This window comes from Bos indicus x Bos taurus, chromosome X (assembly GCF_003369695.1).
Source record: "Bos indicus x Bos taurus breed Angus x Brahman F1 hybrid chromosome X, Bos_hybrid_MaternalHap_v2.0, whole genome shotgun sequence".
In the NCBI taxonomy this organism is placed as follows: Eukaryota; Metazoa; Chordata; class Mammalia; order Artiodactyla; family Bovidae; genus Bos; species Bos indicus x Bos taurus.
In genome coordinates this window covers 12600262-12622632 of record NC_040105.1, presented here as the reverse complement: position 1 = coordinate 12622632, position 22371 = coordinate 12600262, and the positions used below count along the sequence as shown (strand labels likewise).

At 40.6% G+C, this 22371-nt stretch overlaps 1 protein-coding gene across 2 annotated transcripts in view; it reads right to left on the bottom strand.

The window, feature by feature from the left end:
- Window positions 1–3303: 3303 nt before the first annotated feature.
- Window positions 3304–22371, bottom strand: part of MOSPD2 (motile sperm domain containing 2) — an 84377-nt gene continuing 65309 nt past the window's right edge. The window contains exons 9-15 of one of the 2 annotated variants that reach the window (XM_027533291.1): window positions 19916–20092; window positions 19039–19151; window positions 16958–17054; window positions 16108–16204; window positions 15605–15734; window positions 6525–6627; window positions 3304–4208 (exon numbers count right to left, since the gene is read on the bottom strand). In XM_027533291.1, coding sequence (XP_027389092.1) covers window positions 4167–4208; window positions 6525–6627; window positions 15605–15734; window positions 16108–16204; window positions 16958–17054; window positions 19039–19151; window positions 19916–20092 — 759 coding nt within the window. In that variant the 3' untranslated portion in view covers window positions 3304–4166. Of the gene's footprint in view, window positions 6026–6524; window positions 6628–15604; window positions 15735–16107; window positions 16205–16957; window positions 17055–19038; window positions 19152–19915; window positions 20093–22371 lie in introns of both variants that reach the window. The other variant, XM_027533289.1, reaches the window with a different exon arrangement.

Sequence of the window (22371 nt, the reverse complement as noted above, 5' to 3'; positions counted from 1 at the left end):
CATCCGGTGCCTAACAGAGAGGTTCTAGTCTGTTTCCTTTCACGTGCAGGACGTCTGTGAATTCAGAGATTGGGTCAGCTTTCTGATCCTCTGTTTCCTGATCTGTAAAATGAGGGGACCATATTGGTTGAGCTTGCTGATTCCACCCCACACACACCCTGGATAACCCTTTCCCCTTGAGAGGGGCCTGGGGCTCGTGAATGTGATGGAATAACACTTATCCCGAGCTTACACAGAGGAAGGGATTTTGCATATGTGATGTTTCTTTCTTTTTTAAAAGAATATTAATTTGGCTGCGCCAGGTCTTAGTTGTGGCACTCAGAATCTTCACCCTTCATTGCAGTATATGGGATCTAGTTCCTTCCCTGACCAGGAATCGAACCCAGGACCCCTGCACTGGGAGCACAGAGTCTTAACCACTGGACTACCAGAGAAGTCCCCAGATGTGATGTTTCTAATCAGTTACCTTTGAGTTCATCAGAAGGGAGATTGTCCTGGGTGGGTCTGATCTAATCGGGTGAGCCCTTGGAAGTGGACCTTTATCCAGCTGAACCTCCACGGAGGACTCAGATGACTTGACAGTTTGATTTTAGTCTTGTGAGATGTTATCCAGAGAACCTAGCCATGGTGTACCAGACTCAGCCATGTGAACTAGGAAATAATTTGGGTTGCTTTAAGATGCTGAGTTTATCGTAATTTGTTACATGGCCATAGCTCAGATGGTAAAGAATCTGCCTGCAATGTGGGAGACCCAGGTTCGATTCCTGGGTTGGGAAGATCCTCTGGAGAATGGAATGGCTACCCACTCCAGTACTCTTGCCTGGAGAATCCCAAGGACAGAGGAGCCTGGTGGGCTACTACAGTTGCAGAGTTGGACACGACTGAGTGACTAACACTTTCACTTTACTTTTAATAGAAAACTTGATTAATAAAAACATGATTTTATTTCATTAAATACAACTCCTTGAGGTGACTAGACTATGGCTGAGACAACTACTAGCTGCACCCTGCTGGATGCCCTTCTATAGACTGATGGATAAACCTCTCTGAAAGTTGATGAGGCACAACACGGCCCTCCATCAAAGTAAACAGGACATTAACCTGTACCTTTCAAACCTTTTTCAATGAGGTCTGTCTGTAGCTTAGAATACCAAGAAACTTTTCCAGCCAAAGGTCTTGAGTGGTTATTTGTGTTTTGTCAACTTTGCTTCTCAAGTATGCTATCTTCTCTCCTCTTCCCCTCTTGCTGTTTAGGGAATGTGGAGTTATCAGACCTGTCCTTCAGTATGGTCACCTGATGCTCAGTTGAGGCAGTTTTGAGTGGTTGTAACAAGCAGTGGACTTGGGAGACTAGTTCAACTCTTGGCTCTGAAACCAACTGGCCTGTGACCTTGGGAAAAAGGATGAGTTCTCAGGCTTTTGGTTTCCATATCTGTAAAACACAAGATCTTATCATGTCTTCTCACACTGTTCAAACAAAGGAACACAAACAACTGATAGTTGCAAGCATCACTCAAATTCTCAAGTCTGCAAAGACTTGGAAGCGTGCATGGTCTCATTTCTGTGGGTCAGGGAGATGCTCCTTTATATTCTTGCCAGCTGAACCAGTTGTCTCAAATATTGTTAACATGTGCCAGAGATTAGTCTTAGTGTGGCAGGGGACCTGAGAGGGGTAGGAAAGAGGCTCTTTGGACATCACAGGGAAGTAATTATAGTCAGTGTTAAAGATGGTATTGTCATGAAGGTATTTTCATGAAGATATAAAGGATCCTATGTGATATTTTAATGGAATTGTTACAAATATAGGGGGAAACTGTTCTGGGTGGAATATTGTGGTATCAGTTTAGGGTGTGGGTGCAGTGTTTTGAGGGGTCTGGGTGCCATGGTGGAAGGAAGCATCAAAACAAGCCTTCCTCTGACTGGTGGGGGATACTCCTTCACAGGGTTCAAGGCAGCTGATCTTCACTGGCTTTCTCCATGTGTCCCTTCACCTGGAAATCAGAATTCAGTGATGGACCAAGAAAGGGCTAGAACAAAGTGGAAAAGTCTGGGGCACTGATGTGTGGCTTTGAGTGAGATGGGATGTTCAGGAAGACCAACCCCAGTGTGAAAAGCTCTAGAGGCTGGGAAGGAAGGTGGTGGAGGCAACATCAGCAGAGCCAGGTGAGCCTCTCCAGGGCGGCTTTAAATGCAAGATCTCCTCCCTCTCACACTCCTCTTGGGAAGTAGTCCTTTGATGATCACAGGCACTTGCGGATGAGGAAACTGAGGTGGAAAGGTTAATGAACATTCCCGAGTCACGCAGGAATCAAATGTCAGTGAGGGGACTGGAACCCAGAACCCTCACTCCGGACTACCCCTGCCCCAGTTGAGACAGATGGGAGGATTTCCGTTCTGTGCTCACGGTCCAGGGAGAAAAAGGGGAGCCCTGTGCTTCTGAAGACCCATGTGGTGCTGACATCAAGAAACCTCAAGTTGCTAGTAAAAATCTAGAGGAAGAGCTGGGTTGCTGTAAAGTAACTGATCCTTTTCTAGCTCTTCTGCTCCCTAGAATTGGAGAAGGAAATGGCAACCCACTCCAGTGTTCTTGCCTGGAGAACAGAGGTCGCACAGAGTCGGACATGACTGAAGCGACTTAGCAGTAGCAGCTGCTCCCTAGAAAACTGTCTTTGGGAAAGGTCACACCCTCACTGTCCCAGGTAGGTATGGCGCTCCCTCATAGGTTACTGGTCTTAGTGGCTCTATTTTTAATTCCTCAGGTGGTTTTCTCTCTCTCTCTTTTGCAGTTTAGAAGATGGACCTGTCCTTTCGGTTGTTTTATGGAACTGCACCTGGGAGTTGTGTTTTCCAATGGTGAGGAGCCCACACACTCCCCAGGGCCTTTGCGGTCCCCGTCCAGGGCTGTCCCCACCCCCAGCCGCTCCGATGCCCTCTCTCAGGGACTTCCTGCCACGTGCCTGGCAGCCAGGCAGGCGTGTGGGTACTAGGATGGGGGATGTGGGGCAATTGTGACTTGGGTGGCCACTCTAGTGGTAGGTTCAATGATGGAGCCCCAGCTGTGACAGTGAGGCCAACGCTGAGTCAGGAAAATGGAGCGCAGCCCCGAGGAGCAGACCCTGACCCTGGGCGACAAGAAACAGGATACAATGAGGTCGGGTTCTCCTGAAAACACAATTGTCTTTGGAATTCTGCAGTGCCCTCCTTATAAAAAGGTAAGCAGGGTAAATTAATGTGATCTTTGAAAGGTCAGTGTGAACCTGAGCATTGATTTTTTAAGATGCTTTATGAATTAGAGACCAGAGGTTTTTCCTGATGATATTTATTGCATAAATGTAATTATTTTTCTAAAACATATTAAAATAGAAAGCATGTTCTTTTGATCAATTTATACAAAGAAAATACCAATATAGTAATAAAAATACTGAAAATATATGAAAAGCACCAGAACATTAGAGAAATTACACTGGCAACAATTCTAGGAATATATTTTTTTTTTTCGCAATTGTACAATAAAGTGCTATTAAATCCAGTCAAAATTAGTGGCAAGATATAAAAACAGTTATGGTATATTATGAAATTTGAGGCTAGGTTTACCAGCAATTGTATTTTTAGGCTCTTGCCTATAATGATACTTCATTAATGTTTTCATGGAAACTCTATGAATTTCCATTCCCAAGTGAAAACAATCTAAATCTAAATGTTGGTCCTTGGTAATCTGGTCATAAACAGGTAATGACATATTAAAAAATAATTATAGAGTACTCAAAATAATCATACAAATGTGATTAAATAAAATCAAAGGAAGACAGAATAAAATCAAATATAAATATATGTAACCAATCAAGACAAGTACAAAAGTTTAGATGCCTTTGATTTTATGGTTAATTTTCAGTACAGTTTGCTTAGTCACATTTAATAGACACACAAATGTTAACAAGATATGTTATTAAATTCACCTGGCCAGACATCAGGGAAAAACATTTTAGTGAGTTTATGTAATTTTCACGTGAATTATTACACATTTCCAATTCTGACTAATTATTTCCACATTTATTTGCCAAAGAACAAAACACATAGACAATTTGGGATTCGATTATAGTAAAAGCCAGTGATCTACCATATAAGGGGAAAGCGCTGCACACACAGGGAAAAACTATGAACAGTACTTAGGGTGGATTGCAGTCACTTTCACGTCTGGAGGTGGCAAACTGAAACAGAAAAACCCAAATTAAGACAAAATATCAGACCAGTATCCATTTAAGGTTTTATTTCCTAGGCCAATTTTCAAGGAAGTCTCTCTCTTCATTCTTCATAATGCCATTTTAGGTTCATCAAGTTCTCAAGATGAAAGCCGCCAACACTACAACCTCAGAATAAAACATTCTCCAAACATGGCTCAATCACAACTCAAAATTTATTTTACAGACTATTTTTTGTCTTTCATATAAAGTAGATTTACATGTGAAGCAACAGGGACCCAAACTGGTTATATTGATGAGAAAAGAAACTACTGTTATTAGGCTCTGCTCCTGCGAGGTGTTTCATGTTAGGAATTGAGGAACTGTCCTCAGTATTGCTGTTGACAAAGGTGGAAGATCAAGTCAGTTAACCTTGGTCTGAAGGTTGGACAGTCGATCACCAAGTAATATTTTTCACTTTTAAAACAGAGAACTGACAACCTAAGTTTCAATTTTTTTTCCACCCTCTTAAATACTCCAGTGTTTTGTCAAGTTCCCCTCTCATGCCTGATTTTAACAAGAAACTGAAATGTAAATGAATTATACTGCTAGGCATCTTTTTCAAAAATTAACTTTTCAAAACTCCTTTCATTTAGAAAAGAAGGTGAAGATGATCCAATGGAGGATCAGGCCTTTATAACAGGTGAAGCAAAAAGGTATGTGTCCAGCCAGAGAGCAACATGGAACTGCATAAAAAAGACTGGAGAGGTTCTCCTTCCAGATGTTATTGACAGATTTCAGAGAAAATCCAACCAGACTTAGTTCCCCAGTCCTACCTCAATGAGAATGTGATTGTTCAATACAAAGTCCGCCAACTCTTTGCAACCCTATGGACTGTAGCCCACCAGGCTCCTCCGTCCATGGGATTCTCCAGGCAAGAATACTGGAGTGGGTTGCCATTTCCTTCTCCAGGGAATCTTCCCGACCCAGGGATCGAACCCAAGGATAGAACCCAGGTCTCCCGCATTGCAGGCAGACGCTTTAACCTCTGAGCCACCAGGGAAGCCCTAATAAAAGGCAGGCAGGCCTTTAAGGAAGACGGATAGGAAACAAAGGCTAAAGGTGGTTTGGCATTAAGTAGTTGTACATTCCAAAAGAACATCAACTAGCATGTGTTAGTAGTCCTCAAAATGACAAAGTCCTGGTTACAGAAATGACTCTGTATAAGTACGTCTTTTTTTTTTTTCAATATACATTGTTCTATATACACAGTATAGAAAAACTAAGTTGGCTCAGCTATAATAACTGTGTTAAAAAAAAAAAAGCAGATGATGTTTTTTGGCTGCAACAAAGCAAGTTACTTTTCTGTTCAGCTAACATGTACATATATATATATATAAATACATACATATATATATATACACACACACACACGATAAAACAAGCTTTAAAAGTATTCAGGAGGGGAAAATAAATTATCTCTAAACTATTAAGTCACACAACAGATATGCCTTTACTTACTTGACTAACTACCTATAGACTCTCATAATCAATCTCTTCAGTGTTTGCTTATTCTACTAGTTTATTTCAAGAATGTTTCAGTTCTGCCCCTAAATGCCGTACATCTCCTTGGTGGAAGCATAGATGTGCGACACTTGGAGCTTGGTGGTGAAGTTCGGAGTCTTACACTCCTACTAAGGCCCACTTCTTTAACTGTACAACAGATAGAATAAAGAAACCATAAAGCTAAGCGAGAGCATAGTTAGGGCAAGCAGCAGCTGCTGGAACCAGATACATCGTTCGACTTGGTCTTCAAGCTTCCTAGTGCTCGCTACCAAACGACTGAGCTGAAGAGGGAAAAGAGGATGAAAGGTTTGCATCAGTACATTAATCATGTGCGTGACAAACGAATATTAGAAACCCCACAAACAAGTACGGGAGAGAGTGCGTGCACTCTGAGAGGCTGGGTGGAAAGGCAATGAGGAATTAGACTTGGCTGGTGAGGGGATGTGCCTCTCTCTATTCTTGTTTTGAAAAGATCTAATTTTCAAGTTGCAAAAGGAGCGAAGCTATCGTTTCCTGGAGGTACTGAAACCAACTCTTCAGAAAGAGGCCTTACCCCTTTTTCAAATGTAAATGCACTACATCGATGAGCTTTCAGAAAGAAACGGCTCTCTGAAAGTAACTCACCGCTTACCATTTCTGATCTGGCTTCCCTTCACAAAGAGGAGAGCATTTCTGTCATGTCTATGCCAAAAGGTTTCCTTATGTCAGTGGGGAAAAATGGATTTCTAATACTGATTAACATTAAGGACTTTGTTTTAGTTCGGAAGAAAGAACACTTACCTGATGGCAGAGGTCTCCGCTGGTTTTATCTGACATGTTAAAGGCATGATCTTTCCATGTAAGACTAGATGGTTTACAGCTCTCAACAATATGGCATCTTAACCTACGAAAATCCAAGGGAAACGTAACTTCTTGAAGCTGTTAATGAATTTTTTAAAAAGTAAAATATAAGGTGAAAAAAAGTAAACACAGAAGTGTGTGTCACAGAGGGGAAAGCATTCACTTCTCTGCCCAGAGATACCTAAGGGAGCCGCTCACTGTGTATTTATCTTCGAAGGGCAGCAGAATTTGTCACCCTCTCAAAATATGCCTCTGTGGTACAAGGTTTATCGTGAGCTGGTTATTCTCTAAGAAAAAGCAGACACAGGAAAAGCTCTGGAAACTGAATCAGTTCAGCTCAGTCGTGTTTGACTCTCTACGACCCCAGGGACTGCAGCAATGTAGTCCATGAGCCCATGGACTGAATAGCAGTTACCTTTTTGTGAGAGACATTTACAGTTACACAAGAAGTCGCCTTCTCTATAGCAGAAAGAGCAGGATGACTCTAAACCTCTGGAAACTCTTATCAGTGGAGAAGGTGGGGACTTAAGTATGTGGGACAACCTTACCCGTGTATACCATGCTTGTCCTGCTCACCTCCCAGTCCCTCACCACTAACATCATCTTTTATCTTTAGTTGGAGATGATATTTAAGGTGATGTCATGGGCCACTTCAGGGAGTTTCACGGTTTTCCCGGGTATCCCTCCAGTATACAGGAGTTATACATGCTATTAAACTTCTGTTTTTCTCCTGTTTTCTTCTATTCATCTGTCTATGATTATGCAGGCTGGGGGATGTCTCAGTCAAGAACCTAGAAAAGTAAAGGGTGAACTCTTTTTCCTCTCCTACAGGTTGGCAATCTCCCATGGGACCTGCCAGGACACCATCCTCGCTTGGGACCCTGGAAATACAGAAGAAGCCAGAGAGGGTAAAGATTCTTTCCACAGTCCTCTCTCCCGGATTTCACTCTGGTGGCAGCTGAGAGACAAAGGTAAACATTTCACCTTGTCCCTTCTTTTCCAAATAGAGATTAGCAGGAGAAAATATGTGTCAGCTAGTTCCTTAGGTGTCATGACTCTGGTAGAGACTTGTTTTCAGGACTCCTGTTTTCTACTGGTCCTCTTTCCTCCCAGAGATGGTCGTTACTTTATCTCTGTCTTTTGTGGTATTTGGCATAAGGAGAACCACAGGACAGGTGAGACTTTGCTTTTGTTTCATTCTGTCCTGAAAGCTTGGCTTTATGACCAATGAGAGTATGCTCTCTGGTCGTTGCCAGCTAGATGATGCTCGTATCTATACGCATCTCATGACCAACTGCATAGGCTGGGGAGCCAAGACACAAAGTGATAAGCAGCCTTCTCTGATCCTTCCAGCTGTTGTGTGAGTTTGGCATAAAGGGCCCTTGTCCTTGCAACCTTTTCTCCTTTAGTGCAGGAAAAGTCCTGTTCCTACAGCGCCCACCTGGTGTCACAGATGAGGAGGTTTGTAACTGAAAGCATTATCACATTCTTGTGGGAAACTGGAGACACTTCTCATGCCACTGTCCTCAGCACCTGTGACAGTGAAGGTCTTGGCTTCCTGAGGCTAACTCTGGAAGTGAGCTTTCTGAATTTTGTGAGGGCTGCATCTTTGCACCCCGTTTTGGGATGCCTCTTGCATCCATGGTTAAGCCGTCAAAAGGCTTATTGGTGTGGGTTGCTATTGAAAGTAAATAAGATGTTACTTGTCAATGGTCAAATGATGGATCTTTCGAATTGGAGAAACTTTTGTGTTTAACATGTTTCAGAGCTCTCATCCTAAACAGTTACCTTCTTTGCTATCTAGGGAAAGACTAACTTGAAAGGAGGACATGAAGGAGTATGGCAGTCAGCTTTAGGGACATCCTTAGCAAGATGAAATGACAAACTTCTTTGTACCTCCACTTTTAGAACATATCTATCAAATTTAGAGAAGAGTTAAAAAGATCAGTTCCCTGCTCCCAGGGACCTTGATTGGCTGTGCAGGGGTGTTCTTAACATCCATAATTATACTGTAATTATCAGATACACCAGATGGCCCCCTGGGGAAAACAGGCACACTCACACAGGAAATATGACCACAATTCCTCCCAAATTATCAGGAAATGGATAAACCAATATTCAGAGGCTGATAGAAGCAATAGTAAGGGCTTCCCCTACTCCCTCCCTGAAGGTGAATTGGTCCAAGGCGGAATTGTGCACTCAGAAAAAGGAGAGCATTGAAAGGCCTTGTTGAATGCTTTATCTGAACTGTGTAAAGCTTGCTGCATTAAGCCCTGAAACTCCAGAACACACAAATCATTTGATTTCCATCTTAATTGGAAATCTTCTCCCTGATATAAAGCAAATTGAAGAAAATGTAGTTGGATGGGCAGGTCAGTCCCTTGATATCATTCAGGCTGCAATCCAATTTTTTGAGGCATTAAAAGCAACTGTCTTTGTCCTGCAAATCTTTACAAAGCCAGAAATTCAGCTCTAGAAGCAATTCGGTGTTCACCTATCCTAACCACTTCGAAAACCTGCCCTATTTATTAATATCTCAAAATACCTGTAGGCATTGTAAAAGACCAGGACACTGGAAATAGAACTGTTCTGCACTTGGAAAAACTTATATGGTAATTACTCTAAACCTCTGATATTAGGCAAAGTACCCCCGAACTCCAGGCAAAAAACTTAAGACACTTTCGCAGTGCCTCTGTGATGTAAATTTTCTGTCCCCACCTTCTTTAGGACATGATAGCCAGCTCTTAGAAATGCAAATTCTCGGAAAATGATTCTCATCAGAAGGCAAAAAAGGAGCTATTTTGAAGCTGGACAAATGAAAAAACATATATATATATATATATAGGTTAAAAAAATATATCTTAGCACCCTGAGAAGGTTAACTTACTCCAGCTGCCAGAAACACTATTTGGATTCACCTGTTCTTTTATAAGCTAGTGAGTTTTGTGTTACTGTACCAAAAATCAGGGCTAAAATTTTAGAACCAAAGCTTTAAGATCTCTTGTTTGCATCTGTATGTTTACATGTGTTTATATATGTGTTAACAAATGTGTGGTATTTTTCTATCTCTGCATGCTACTCTAAAAACTAATTCATAAAAGTTCTATTTAATTGGCATAAAGAAAAATAAGTGCTTTTCAAATTAAAAATTCCTAGAACTCTCAAATATAGAAACTAACTCCAATTTTTTTTCCAAGTTCACGTGATCTGGGATAATTTTTGGTAAATAAAAAGCTGGGTTAAGTTTGTTGGTTTAATTCAACAGGCAAATCTTCAGAGTTATCAAGATGAATACAATGAGAGATGCAACTTTTATTCTACCTGGACTTACTACTCAAATAGGCTCATGTCAGCTCTGTTACAAAATCTGTCAGCAAGAAAAACACCTTGGGATGATGGCTGACACCGTGCCTCGATGTTTTTATGAGTAGACTGAACAATTCTATCTAAATCACTTGACTTAACAAGTCACAGGGATAAAAGTTTGTAGGTGAGCTTTTCAGCACTGAGGATGTTTTGTATCTCTTAAAAATAGTTTTCTAAATATCTTGGATTACTTGAGAGTTTAGAGTTTTGCTAAGTTAAATGATAGGGAATTAATTGAATATCTAGGTCATTTCCAAATAAGATAAAATACTGAAACATTACTAAACGTAGGTTTATCTACTTAGGGCTTCTTAGTACAGAATGAAAGATATTTGGATATGTAAGACATAGTCATATCTTGTGCCATGTTAAAAAACTATACTAGGAGGAAACATCTGTTTTTAGAAATGATGAACTATATTCATAAATTTGCCAGTTTAAAGAATGCTGGTGTAACAGACTGCAAATGCTTGTTTGTTTTCACTAGAAATTAGTTTCTAAGAGTTATGAAAATTATAATACTAGAAATAAGTGTATAACTCCATATGCAAGAGTTAGGATATTTTTGACCAAGAGAAGTGAAAGTAATTATATCCTAAAGTAAAGCTAGTTATTTCAGAATAGAAAGTAGGAGAATAAAGGACAAACTAAAGGCATATAGAAAGCTGGGAAGAGAGAGGAAGAGAAAATGTTACCTTGTGTAGTCAAGAGGGCTAAAATTGAATAAATTTGTTTTAAGGGTTTTAAAAATAAGCTTAATAGTGTAATTACATAAACTTTTCTTTCATTTATTGGTTAAAGGACAGTTTTATTAGACTACTGGTCTGCCCCCACTAGGAGATTGTGAAAGGTTTTTCTTTACCCTTTCTAAGTAATCTGCCTAGAAATCAAAGATTTTAGATGGTATTAAAATGATTTCCTGTGTTTCTAGTTATCTTTATCATCAGGTCTTTGATTACTTTAGCAAACAGTCTTTTAAAGATTAAGAGCTAAGTTCTGGTCACAACTATGTGACCATCTGTATTTACCTTTGAAATTTAACTGTCACTTTGGTTAATTGGATATGTAAGTATTGTTCCATAATAATTTATGATTCTATTTAGTCAAATGTCCAAACCTTTTGATATTTTTGACAAACTTCCCCACATCAAATTCTTTGTGATCCCATGGATTGTAGCCCGCCAGGCCCCTCTCTCCATGGGATTTCCCAGGCAAGAATACCTGCCTGGAGTGGGTTACCCTTTCCTTCTCCAGGGACTCTCTCTGACCCAGGAATCAAACCCATGTCTTCCGCATTGCAGACAGATTCTTTACCATTCAAGCCACCAGGGACACCCCAAATTACGTGAGACACATTGTCAAATAAGAATACTAAACCTTCTTGATTGTATTTGTAGAGATACATGTTTCATCTTCAAAGAGACTCACAAAAAGGACTCTGACAAATACTGTAGGATTCAGGTTTCTGATAACTTCAAGATTGTAAAACTGAACTGGATAGGAATTTCCAGAACTAATGGAAAAACTGGACTCAAGCAGAACAAAAATTAATAACATGGAATTGATGCTTTTGAACTGTGGTGTTGGAGAAGACTCTTGAGAGTCCCTTGGACTGCAAGGAGATCCAACCAGTCCATTCTGAAGATCAGCCCTGGGATTTCTTTGGAAGGAATGCTGCTAAAGCTGAAACTCCAGTACTTTGGCCACCTCATGCGAAGAGTTGACTCATTAGAGAAGACTCTGATGCTGGGAGGGATTGGGGGCAGGAGGAGAAGGGGACGACAGAGGATGAGATGGCTGGATGGCATCACTGACTCGATGGACGTGAGTCTCAGTGAACTCTGGGAGTTGGCGATGGACAGGGAGGCCTGGTGTGCTGCGATTCATGGGGTCGCAAAGAGTCGGACACGACTGAGCGACTGATCTGATTTGATCTGATGAAAATGATTATAATTTTTATGACTTTTGGTTAGAAATACAATGTTTGTTTCTCCAGATTTAAGGAAAACTTTTTCTCTTAAGGTATCTGTGATTTACTGCAATTTGGTGAATTATACCTTTGTAAGCAGAATTAAGACAGTGTTTTTCCATACCTGATCCCTCCAAAATCTGGAAACACTTAGTGATATTCTCATTTTCATGGTGATACAGTTATTTGCATAAGTTCAATGAGAATCTGTTCCCCTTGTAACAGGACACAATTGGAAACATGGTTGTATTATCAAGGTTTATGACTCAAATGTCATATTGAAAATGAAATGCATAAAGACAGGTATGAGCAGATGGCTGTAAGGAACTAGAGACACTTGGGGAAAAAACTCACCTGGGACCTTGTTTTCGGACAGCCTTACTAGGGGAGTAAGGAAAGTCACTTCCTGGCAAGCTTAGGAACCTCAGGATACTTTGGGGACCTCAAGCAGAGAGGAATTTGCCTCAATTGGCACAATAACCTTACTTACCCATGTTTATTGTGCTTTCCCTGACAGCATCTCAGAACTGGCTTTCTTTGGTCTTCAGCTGGAGGTGGTGATGGCCTGCACCATTTGGGTGAGGTACTTAGTTTTCCTCGGTTTCTCCCGCATTTACAGGAGGTGTCCATGTTATGAAACTTCAGTTTCTCTGTTTCTCTCCTGTTCATGTCTTTTATACAGTGGGTCTTAGCCAAGAACTTAGAAGGGTAGAGGGGAAATTATTTTTCCTTTCCTACATCTTCTAGCTTAGAACACAATTACACACAGTCCTCAATAACCTATGAGAAGTTTTCTTTTACATAAGGGACTCAATAGAATTCACCCAATCTTAGGATCTGAAGGAAACCACCCTTTCTACTGGGAAGCAGTGCTCTCACCGGGCCTTCAGTACTAAACCACCAAGTCTCCCGGTTTCTGTAAGTAATGGATTCTCTTTTGACAGTTATAGAACAGCAAGCCATTAGGAACTGATTTACAAAATAAGACAACAAAACAACTCATATGTAACAAGACTAGGAAAAAAACCTGGTAATTTTAAGGTATGGTTTCATAAGCACTTCAAAAGTAGGCCCTCTTGTAATATAACTTGAGATTTAAATATCTAAATACTCCATTTAAAAACACATCACAACCAGCAGGAGCCTTATCTAGGATCTATGTTCCTTTCTCCCCCTTGACTTAAGGCTGACCTCTACCTGGGTTTTAGGTTTTGTTCCTTCTTTCTCAGGAATTTCATGGTCAGTGATTTACCTTGTAAAGTCAGCTTCTCCTTCTGAAATTGTTCTTACCGTGGTTTTAAACAGTGCTCAAACAGCTCCCACTAAAAACGCCAAACATAACACATTCTTCCTTCTAAAGATGACCCTGGTCCTGCCTAAATAAGCCAAACCTTCAGCAGACCCAAACCTTCAGGAGACTCATCACCTGTGTTTCTTTGGCAGTTGACTCCTGCCAACTAAACTGATGATCCTCGTGAGGTCATCAATGACCTCTATGATGTCATCAGCAGTGGCCACCAGTCACATGTCATCTTTGGCAGACACTGGTAGCAGTTTGCTCCTTCATGAAACATACTCTAACCTGGGTTTTGAGGGCGCAGCTCACTTACTGGTTTCCCTCCTGACTCCCTGTATTGTCCTCCTTTGTTTGGCCACTAAATATTCCTCTAGGCTAGGTCTAACTATAACTTTTATCCTCTTTCACTGGGGAAAAGTTAGACCTAGCCTAGTGGAAATACAGCTTGTCTTTCTAGACCCTTTCTTATTTTTCTTGCTCTCTTACCTATGAATGACCTGAAAATGGTAATCTCGTCCAAGGCATTTCACATCAGGTCTGTGTTCTCCCTGTGATTTTACAATGGTGACCAAGCTCCTCCTCTGGGCCCTACTTCCTCTCCAACATTCTTTCTTAGTATGGGCCCTCTCACATTCTGTTCCAGCCATATGTGTTATATAACCTCTTTTTTTGTAGATTTAAATCAACCACAGCCATTAATAGACTTCCCAGCTTCTCATCTATACAGTGAGAAAAATAATTACCTGTACCTAACTTTCCCAGGTGGTGCTAGTGGTTAAGAACCCACCTGCCAGTGTAGGAGACATTAAGAGACACGGGTTCGATCCTGGGTCAGGAAGACCCTCTGGAGAAGGAAATGGCAACCCCCTCCAGTATTCTTGCCTGGAGAATCCCATGGACAGAGGAGCCTGGTGTGCTACAGTCTATAGGGGTCACAGAGTTGGACACGACAGAAGTGACCAAGCATGCACGCAGAGTTGTCCTAGTGACTAATGAATAAATATGAGTAACACACTTTTATACCAGTACTAGCATATAGGAGGTTCTATTTAAGTGTTAATATTCTGTCTGCCCACAGTCTATTTTCTACACAGCCTCCCAGAGTAACCCTTTATGTAAGTCATTCACCTCATGGCTCTGCTCAGCACCAGGTAATGGTTTCTCCTCTTAGAATCAGCAATTCTCACTATGAGAATGATTTGGCTCCCTGCTACCCCCCTTACTTGATTTAGGCTCCAATGACTTTACTGTTCCTCACACAGGCCAGGAACACAGCTTTTTCATTTGTGGTTCTCTCTACCTGGAAAGCTCTTGTCCCAGTTATCTATGTGGCTTTCTCTCATTTCTTCATGTCCTACTCAAATGCCATCAGAGTAGCCATCTTAACTATCCTCAACTGAGCTTCCTCAATACATTCTGGGCTGCACCATTCTTCAGCGGTGGGGGGGAGGTGTATCCTGTGCAGAGGGGTACACTGAGTAGCGCCCCTGGTGTCTACCTGTTAGATGCCCACAGCACCCCACTGTCCAGTTAAGACCAACAACTGTCCCTTGGGGGGCAAAACTGGGCACACTAGGGGAAAAAAAGACCCATAACCAACCTTCTCTTACCTATACATCTTTTTAAGATGTAAAAGGCTTGTATGCATGCACAGATGTACATGTGTAATATGCCTATACAGTCATAGGGTTTTCTCCTCCTAAATAGGATAACTGTCATACATATTTTTCTGTGAGTAGGTTCTTTTCTTTTCCTAGTACTATATCAGATGTCGTCTTCCTGTATCAGAGCAAATAGACATAGTACATTCTTTTGAATAACTGCAGAGTATTCCTTCGGAGAAGGCAATGGCAACCCACTCCAGTGTTCTTGCCTGGAGAATCCCAGGGACGGGGGAGCCTGGTGGGCTGCCGTCTATGGGGTCACATAGAGTCAGACACGACTGAAGCGACTTAGCAGCAGCAGCAGAGTACTCCTTAGTGTGGCTGTTCTCGAATGTATTTCACTGTTACTTTCCTGATGATCATTTAGGCCCTTTTTCATTTCCCACTAGTACAAACAATGCTGCAGCAAACATTCTGGTACATAAGGTGCGCATTCCTAACAAAGGTTTACTGCTGGAAGAGAAATACCTGTGCTTGTACTTTTGACACATCCAGAATCTTGCACTGGCCTGCCAGCAAGTCTCTGCTATTAGCAATCCTAGAGCCACTCCAGGGCCCATGCACCTGGGCACCCTAGAGCCTTTCAGCAGTCGGGGCCCACAGTGTAAGCCTAGTGTCTGCCAAGTGCAACAAGGAAGGAATGCCTGCCTAGCCCAGGTAGGCACATCCCTCTTTGGGATTTTTTCCCATTGCAGTTTGAGAGCTTATGAGTCAAAAAGCATACCTGTGCTCCATCACTTTGTTTCTAGGAACTTCCTTCCAGAACTGAGTTAATTCTGCTGGACCCGTGCCAGATGTCTGTTCCATTTCTGCAGCCATTACCAGAAAACGGTCTTGGGCAGAGACTGTTAAACCTGCATTCCAAAAGGGCAAGTTAATACATAAACAGGGACCTTTACAAAGGGTTGGGCATGTGGCTTAGGCATTGTTCTAGAAAACAACACTAAGGAAAAAGAATAATGTGGAACTATTGTAAAACAGGCAGCTCTCCTATACAGATGAGGACTTTTGTGGTTTGAAATTCAATTTCAGCTGGCATTAGTGTCAACAAGTTTAGTTGTTCAATTTTTTTAATGAGACTCCTCATTCAACCATCTCGTTTTACAGTTGGCCAAGGTGACTTGCTGACAGTCCAGTTTCGAGATTCCAGTCGAGCTCTGCTGACTCATCACCCAGCCCTAAGTCCCCCATAAAGAGGCTGTTGCAGCCACTCAGGTGACAACTCACCGCCATGGGGGGACACAACTATATCAACTGATGCACCAGGGTCACAACTGCTGTTGCTGGGCTTGACTCTGTACTTTTCTGGAGCAGTTGTTCTCACCTGTTTAGAAAGACAGTAGTCACAATAACTTTCATGCTCTTTGGGGGGAAATGGTTTAAAATGACTTTAAAAAACCAGTTAATAAAGTCTATAAAACCACCTTGGTTAAAATGTATCTTTTCCCATCAACAGGTAAAAAGCACCTCAATTTATTGGGAAGAAACATTCATCAGTCCAACTGTCACTGAGCCTTCCTCTTAAATTAAAAAAATGAGCCCAACTGTTAATTATTAAATTCAGGTGGTTAACAGGATAAATATTTCATATTCAGAAACACAACATACATTAGAATACATGTTACAACAGTGTTTAGATAACCAAAGGACATCCAGAAAGTAGATAATTTAAGGAAGTAAAACCTACCATATGGGCAATAGTGGGCTCAGTCCTGTTATACTTACTGCTCAGCATCAGGTTAGTATCCAATATAAACTACACTCCAGAATATACCACACTTGGGGGGAAATGCACTTTTGATTTTATAGCTTTATTTTTCATTCTTTCTTATTATTCATATACTGAAAAAAGGATTTTTTTTTTTAAATAAAAAACATTAAACCCTGGGACTAATTTGGACAGTACCCGATTACTACATATTATAGACAGATACAGACCTCAAGGGAACATTTTAGATAAGCTCAGAGCTAAAAGGCAGTTTAACAAGCCTAAAAATATCATAAAAACATGCAAGCTCAAAATGATCAATCTTTCAATTTCCACACACAACTTATAAATTATCTCTCAGATATTTACCTTAAATGCCACTATGTTTTTTGTTACATTTGTCAACACTATCAAAGCTTTCTTCTCTCCTGAGTCTGTACTTCCAAAATACAGTTCTTCCGCTGGGCTACATGGTAATAAAAGCATAAGGCATTGGTACTGCTCAGAAGAAATGACAAACCTAATCATCAGCTTGAAGAAAAATATCTGGTTATGCCCATTTGTATAAAGAGATTTCATCAAAGAAGATTACAAAACGATTACCTAATACATTTTGTATTTTAATCTTTCTTACTGACTGAATGAATGCATGCTATTTGAAAAGTCCTATGGTTCCCCCCAAGATCTAAAAGAAAAATAGGCAGGAACAGAAGGGAGAATTAGGAGGATTCTGAATTAGTCCCATAACCAGCTTTGGCAGGTGACAGATAAGAACCAGAGAAGAAATTGCCACTTCAACTTTACCTAATTACAAACATTAGAATGGGGCACATATCTATACACCAACTTAAAAAAGTCAGAGAGATATTTAAGTAACAAAATAATTCCTGACTATATATAGTTGTTTTCTAAGTAACATGGAAGGAGAATAACATAAGATTTGCTGTGGGAACTACAGGAAAATTGGTCAAAAAATCAGTAAGCTTCAAAATGCAATTTTTACTGTTATTAGCCACTGTAATGCCCACGATCTAAAATAAAAATGAAAAGACTCAAGCAAAGATTGTGTAATTTAATTACATGAGCTAAATTTAAATTGCATGAGGTGCCTCTCCAAACAGTACAAAGGACTATGATTTTTAAATAAAAAGGTGAATTCGCCAGATAGCCCTTGACTTTGAGCTCCATCTTTATAAACAGACTCATTTTATATCAGGAATGTCTGCATATCGGATATTTATTCATGTAGAGAACACACATTGTTAAAAGCTCTCCCTGGAGAGCTGTGCCTAGCTTTGGACAAGACATAAAGTGGCATGACTGCTGGCTTCCTTTAAAAACCCAAGTGAAATATACCACGGAAAAGATAGGAAGTTTCTGTCTTCAACTGTTCTCAGTACCCAGCACAAAAACCATGAAAAGGTCTGGGGAGACAGAGGCTGGTTAGGTCCCCGGGTCTGTGGAGGAGAAGCACTGTGATTTTCTGGTGGGCAGTGCAGAGCTGGCTTTCTCCCTAGCTGGCTCTTCCAGCCATATCTTGATAAGGTTGTGACAGGCCTCCAGAGGAAAAAAAAAACTAGTTTGCAAACTAGCACAGGGGAAAATGGGGAAAAAAATTCTGAAGCAGGGAAAACGACCAAGCAAAACCATGGAAAGGAGAACAGGCACGTGTGTTTCCCTCCCTGCACCCACCACACACACACTCATGCAGATGAAGATAAATCCAAATATAACAGTAATCAAAATGTGTGTCAACAAATCAATCTTGTCAATTAGAGAATTTCAAATTTGATCTTTAGAATGTCTGGCTCTACTGTTCATGAGTCTTTAACAGTTATATAGAAAGGTTTCAAGTAAAGGGATAGAAAATGATACAGTAGGCTGTTACCAAAGACAGTTGATAAAGCACTGTTAAATAAGGCTATATAGATTTACCAACCAAAAGCATCATTAGTGAGAAAGGTCTCTACCTAATGATAAAGAAACGATACTAAATTTTGTGGACTGAACACCCTGGAGAGAAAAAATAGAGATGTGCTGAAATTTGGCTTTGGTAGAAATCCTATTTTTCTGGTTCAGCTTTAGTTTTGGAAGGTTAAATCAATAAAGGGCTACTTCAGTGTCATTTCTGGCAACCTCAAACTTACGCAAGTCAAACACTACCAATAAAATGAGAAAAATGTATGTCATTCAGATTTGTTGTTAATACGGGAGTATTCATGATTACCTAATGTGGGATAAGGGCCTTTTAAACAAACTCAACAGAATAAATAATAAAAAGGTAGCTACAAATATCCACTATGTTTGAAAACCAACGTGAGTCTTCAGATACCCCTTAATTTTATATTTCCACAGTTTCAAAAACAGTCCAGAAATTTCAACTTTGCAGTTCTCTCAAAATAATCAAGATATGTTACAAAAGCATACCTAATAAAATCCTCAGCCATTACCTGATGTGTAATAAGGGCCCTTTAAACACACTCAGTGGTTTCTTGAAAGTTTTCATTTTGGAATCAACTTTTTCATTCTCATCTGCTTTGGAAGTAGGTTCCATTATGTTACCCTAAGGACAAATTATATATATATATGAAGAAAGATAAAAAAATTGAGTTTCACACAGGTAGTTCATTAGGTCACAAAGTAAGCATTATAGTGACTCGATCCAAAATATAATATTTAAGCTAGGTTTACTATATATTAAATATATAATTTAGATATAATAATCAGATCATTAACCTATATTTGAGTGCCTACTATATAAAGAAGCCCCTTTAGAAAATGTAACATGGTCTTTCTCTTAAGAGTCTTTTTATTTTTAGTTTTTTTGGCCACACTGCACGGCTTGTGGGATCTTAATTCCCCAACCAGGGATTAAACCTGGGCCCTGGGCAGTGAGAACACTGCATCCTAATCACTGGACCACCAGGGAATTCCCCTCACTTATGTATTTTAAAATCTTTTCTACATAGAATATATTTATATCTCTATCAAGTTCCTGATATAAAAACATAACAACTCAGTGTTCTTTAAAAGTGACAAAGAGGGGGTAGATCAAGGGTACGTTTTAAGTTACTTTTATTTTAGATAAAACATTTTTTGGATAAAAGGATTCTTTCAAGGTGTGTTTTGCCAATTTTTATACAAAGCATGGAATCAGCCTTTTATATAATGTAGTGGTACTAACAGTCAGCTAGTGCCATCCTTGCTCTTTTTACATTTCAAGATATAGAAGGGCAGCAGGTTTAGTGAATTATCTAAATTCACATAGCCAGCTGGTGGGACGAGATCACATCTTTTGTCTCTCTCAAATTTTTTTGTTAAAATTACCTTTTTAGGAAGAGTTGTTTGTTCTTCATTAGAAATTGTTTCCAAGGTATCTTTGCCATCACTTTCTATATCTTCTTTACTTGAAGCTTCATCCTCACTGGCAATAGGCCCATTTTCACACAATGGTGTTTGGAAATCATCATCTACAAGTGGTGGGTAGCTATACTTGAAAGGATCCTGAGGAAAAAGAATTTTGTATCAGCTTGCTGAGAGGTGGGTGGAGAAATAATTATCTTAGTAAAGTTAAAATCCATTCCTCTGGCCAAGGAAACAGAGTTAATTAGATAGTGAAATTTAAAACAAAGCAAGCATTTTAAAACAGCATGGGAAAATGCAGTAAGTGGTGTGGGACAACTGGCCAGCCATCTGTAAAAGAACCAAGTTGGATCTTCAGCTCATTCTTTATACGAAAAAGAATTTCAGACGGGTAAGAGCTTTAAATGTGTGTAGTTTTTAAAAACCATGGAAGTTTCAGGAATAGGGGGATTAAAAACAACAAAACGAAGAAACACAAAACCTAAGTAAGGAAAGGCCTTTTTAAGTATAACATGAAACCTAGAAGGCATAAAAATATTTACAAAAAATGAAACATTTCTGATTGAGGGCTGAGACAAGATGGCAGAGTAGAAGGATGTGAGCTCATCTCTTCTCATGAAAACACCAAAATCACAACTAATTGCTGAATAACCACTGAGAATAAAACACTGGAACCGACCAAAAAAGATACTCTATATCCAAAGACAAACAAGAAGTCATAAGGAGACAGTAGGATGAGCACAAGCATGGTAAAAATCAATTCCCATACCTGCCAGGTGGGTGACCCACAAATGAAAATAACTGTATCACAGAGGTTCTCTCACAGGAGTGAAAGTTTGGAGGCCTACACCAGGCTCCCCGGCCTGGGGGTCTGGCATTGGGAGTAGGAGCCGCCAGAGCATCTGGCTATGAAGGCCAATGGGATTTGACTGCAAGGATTCCACAATACTGGGGCAAACAGAAACTCCACTCTCAGTAGGGACACACAAAATCCTGTGACCACCAGGACCCAGGGGAAAAGCGGTGACCTCGAGGAGCCTGGGCTAGACCTACCTGCTAATACTGGAGGATCTTCTGCTGAGACAAGGGGTGTTATGGCTCACTGTGGGGACAAAGACACTGGTGGTGGTAGTTCTGGAGAGTATGCATGGGTGTGAGCGCTCCTGCAGGCCACCATTTCCTCACTAAAACCTGGTCCCTCCCAACAGCCTATAGGTTCCAATGCTGGGATGCCTCAAACCAGACAACTAATGGGGTGGCAACACAGTCCTGCCCATCAGCAGACAGTCTGCATGAAGTCTTCCTGAGCCCACAGGTGCCCACTAAACACACCCCTTCACATGATCTTGCTCACTAGAGGTCTTACAGGAAAGAAGTGACTCCATGTCTGATCTTTTTTTTACTTTTAACCGTTGCCTGATTATTGCAACTGGATTACAATTAGTTACATGAATCATTGTTTTGTTTCTTGTCTCCAAAATGTTTGTGCTTTGTGTCTCCCTGCTGCATTAGGTCTTTGTAAATGTTGCTCCCTGCATTATTTATATCCTGTCTCATTTATAAGATGAGTTGTCTATCACAGTACCAAGTGTGCAAACAGGCCTCCAAAGAAACACACTCCAAAGGAAATATATCACATTGATAACATAATTGTAATAGTGTGATTCTAGGTATGGGAAGAGGCAATAAGTGAAAATGTCTCCTGGATCATAATTAGACAGATCTAGAGAATCATTAATTATTGATGGGGGTCTACCGACTTGATAGATGTTGAGTTTGAGCAAGCTCTGGGAGTTGGTGATGGACAGGGAAGCCTGGTGTGCTGCAGTCCAAGGGGTCACAAATTAAGTATTTTTGCCTGATCTGGGAGGGGCCACCCAGTGTCATGGGACAAAATTTCATCATAAAATGTCTCCTAAATATTGGTTAAATTCCTGACCAAGAGGGGAGGATCTGAGAAATGGAATATTTCCTGCCATATCAGCCATCAGCGATTGCAGCCCCCTGCCCAACACGAGCTGGTGAGCCCTAGGACACTCAGGAAGGAGAATATCTCCTATCTAGCAGCCATTAGACTTCAGCCACTTGCTATGGTTGAGTCCTGAGGAAACTCGGGATATGAGAATACAGGATTCTAGGCCCCAGATACCTGAGGTACATGTCAAGGAAATGGTTTCAATGAGCCCTGACTCTTGCATCTTCACATACACAGAAAAGTTGCTAAATTCTTTACCTGAGTGGCTGCCTATCAGGCCTTAAGTCCTCAAAATTCCCACTGAAGAGAACATAACTCTTAACTTTTAGGTTGTGAGTATTTTTTAAGTGTACAGGTGTAAAGTAGACACTTCCCATAGAGGAACAAAAGAAGCAACATTTGGAACACTGGCACTGATGGCAGACATTCCCAGAGACATCCATCT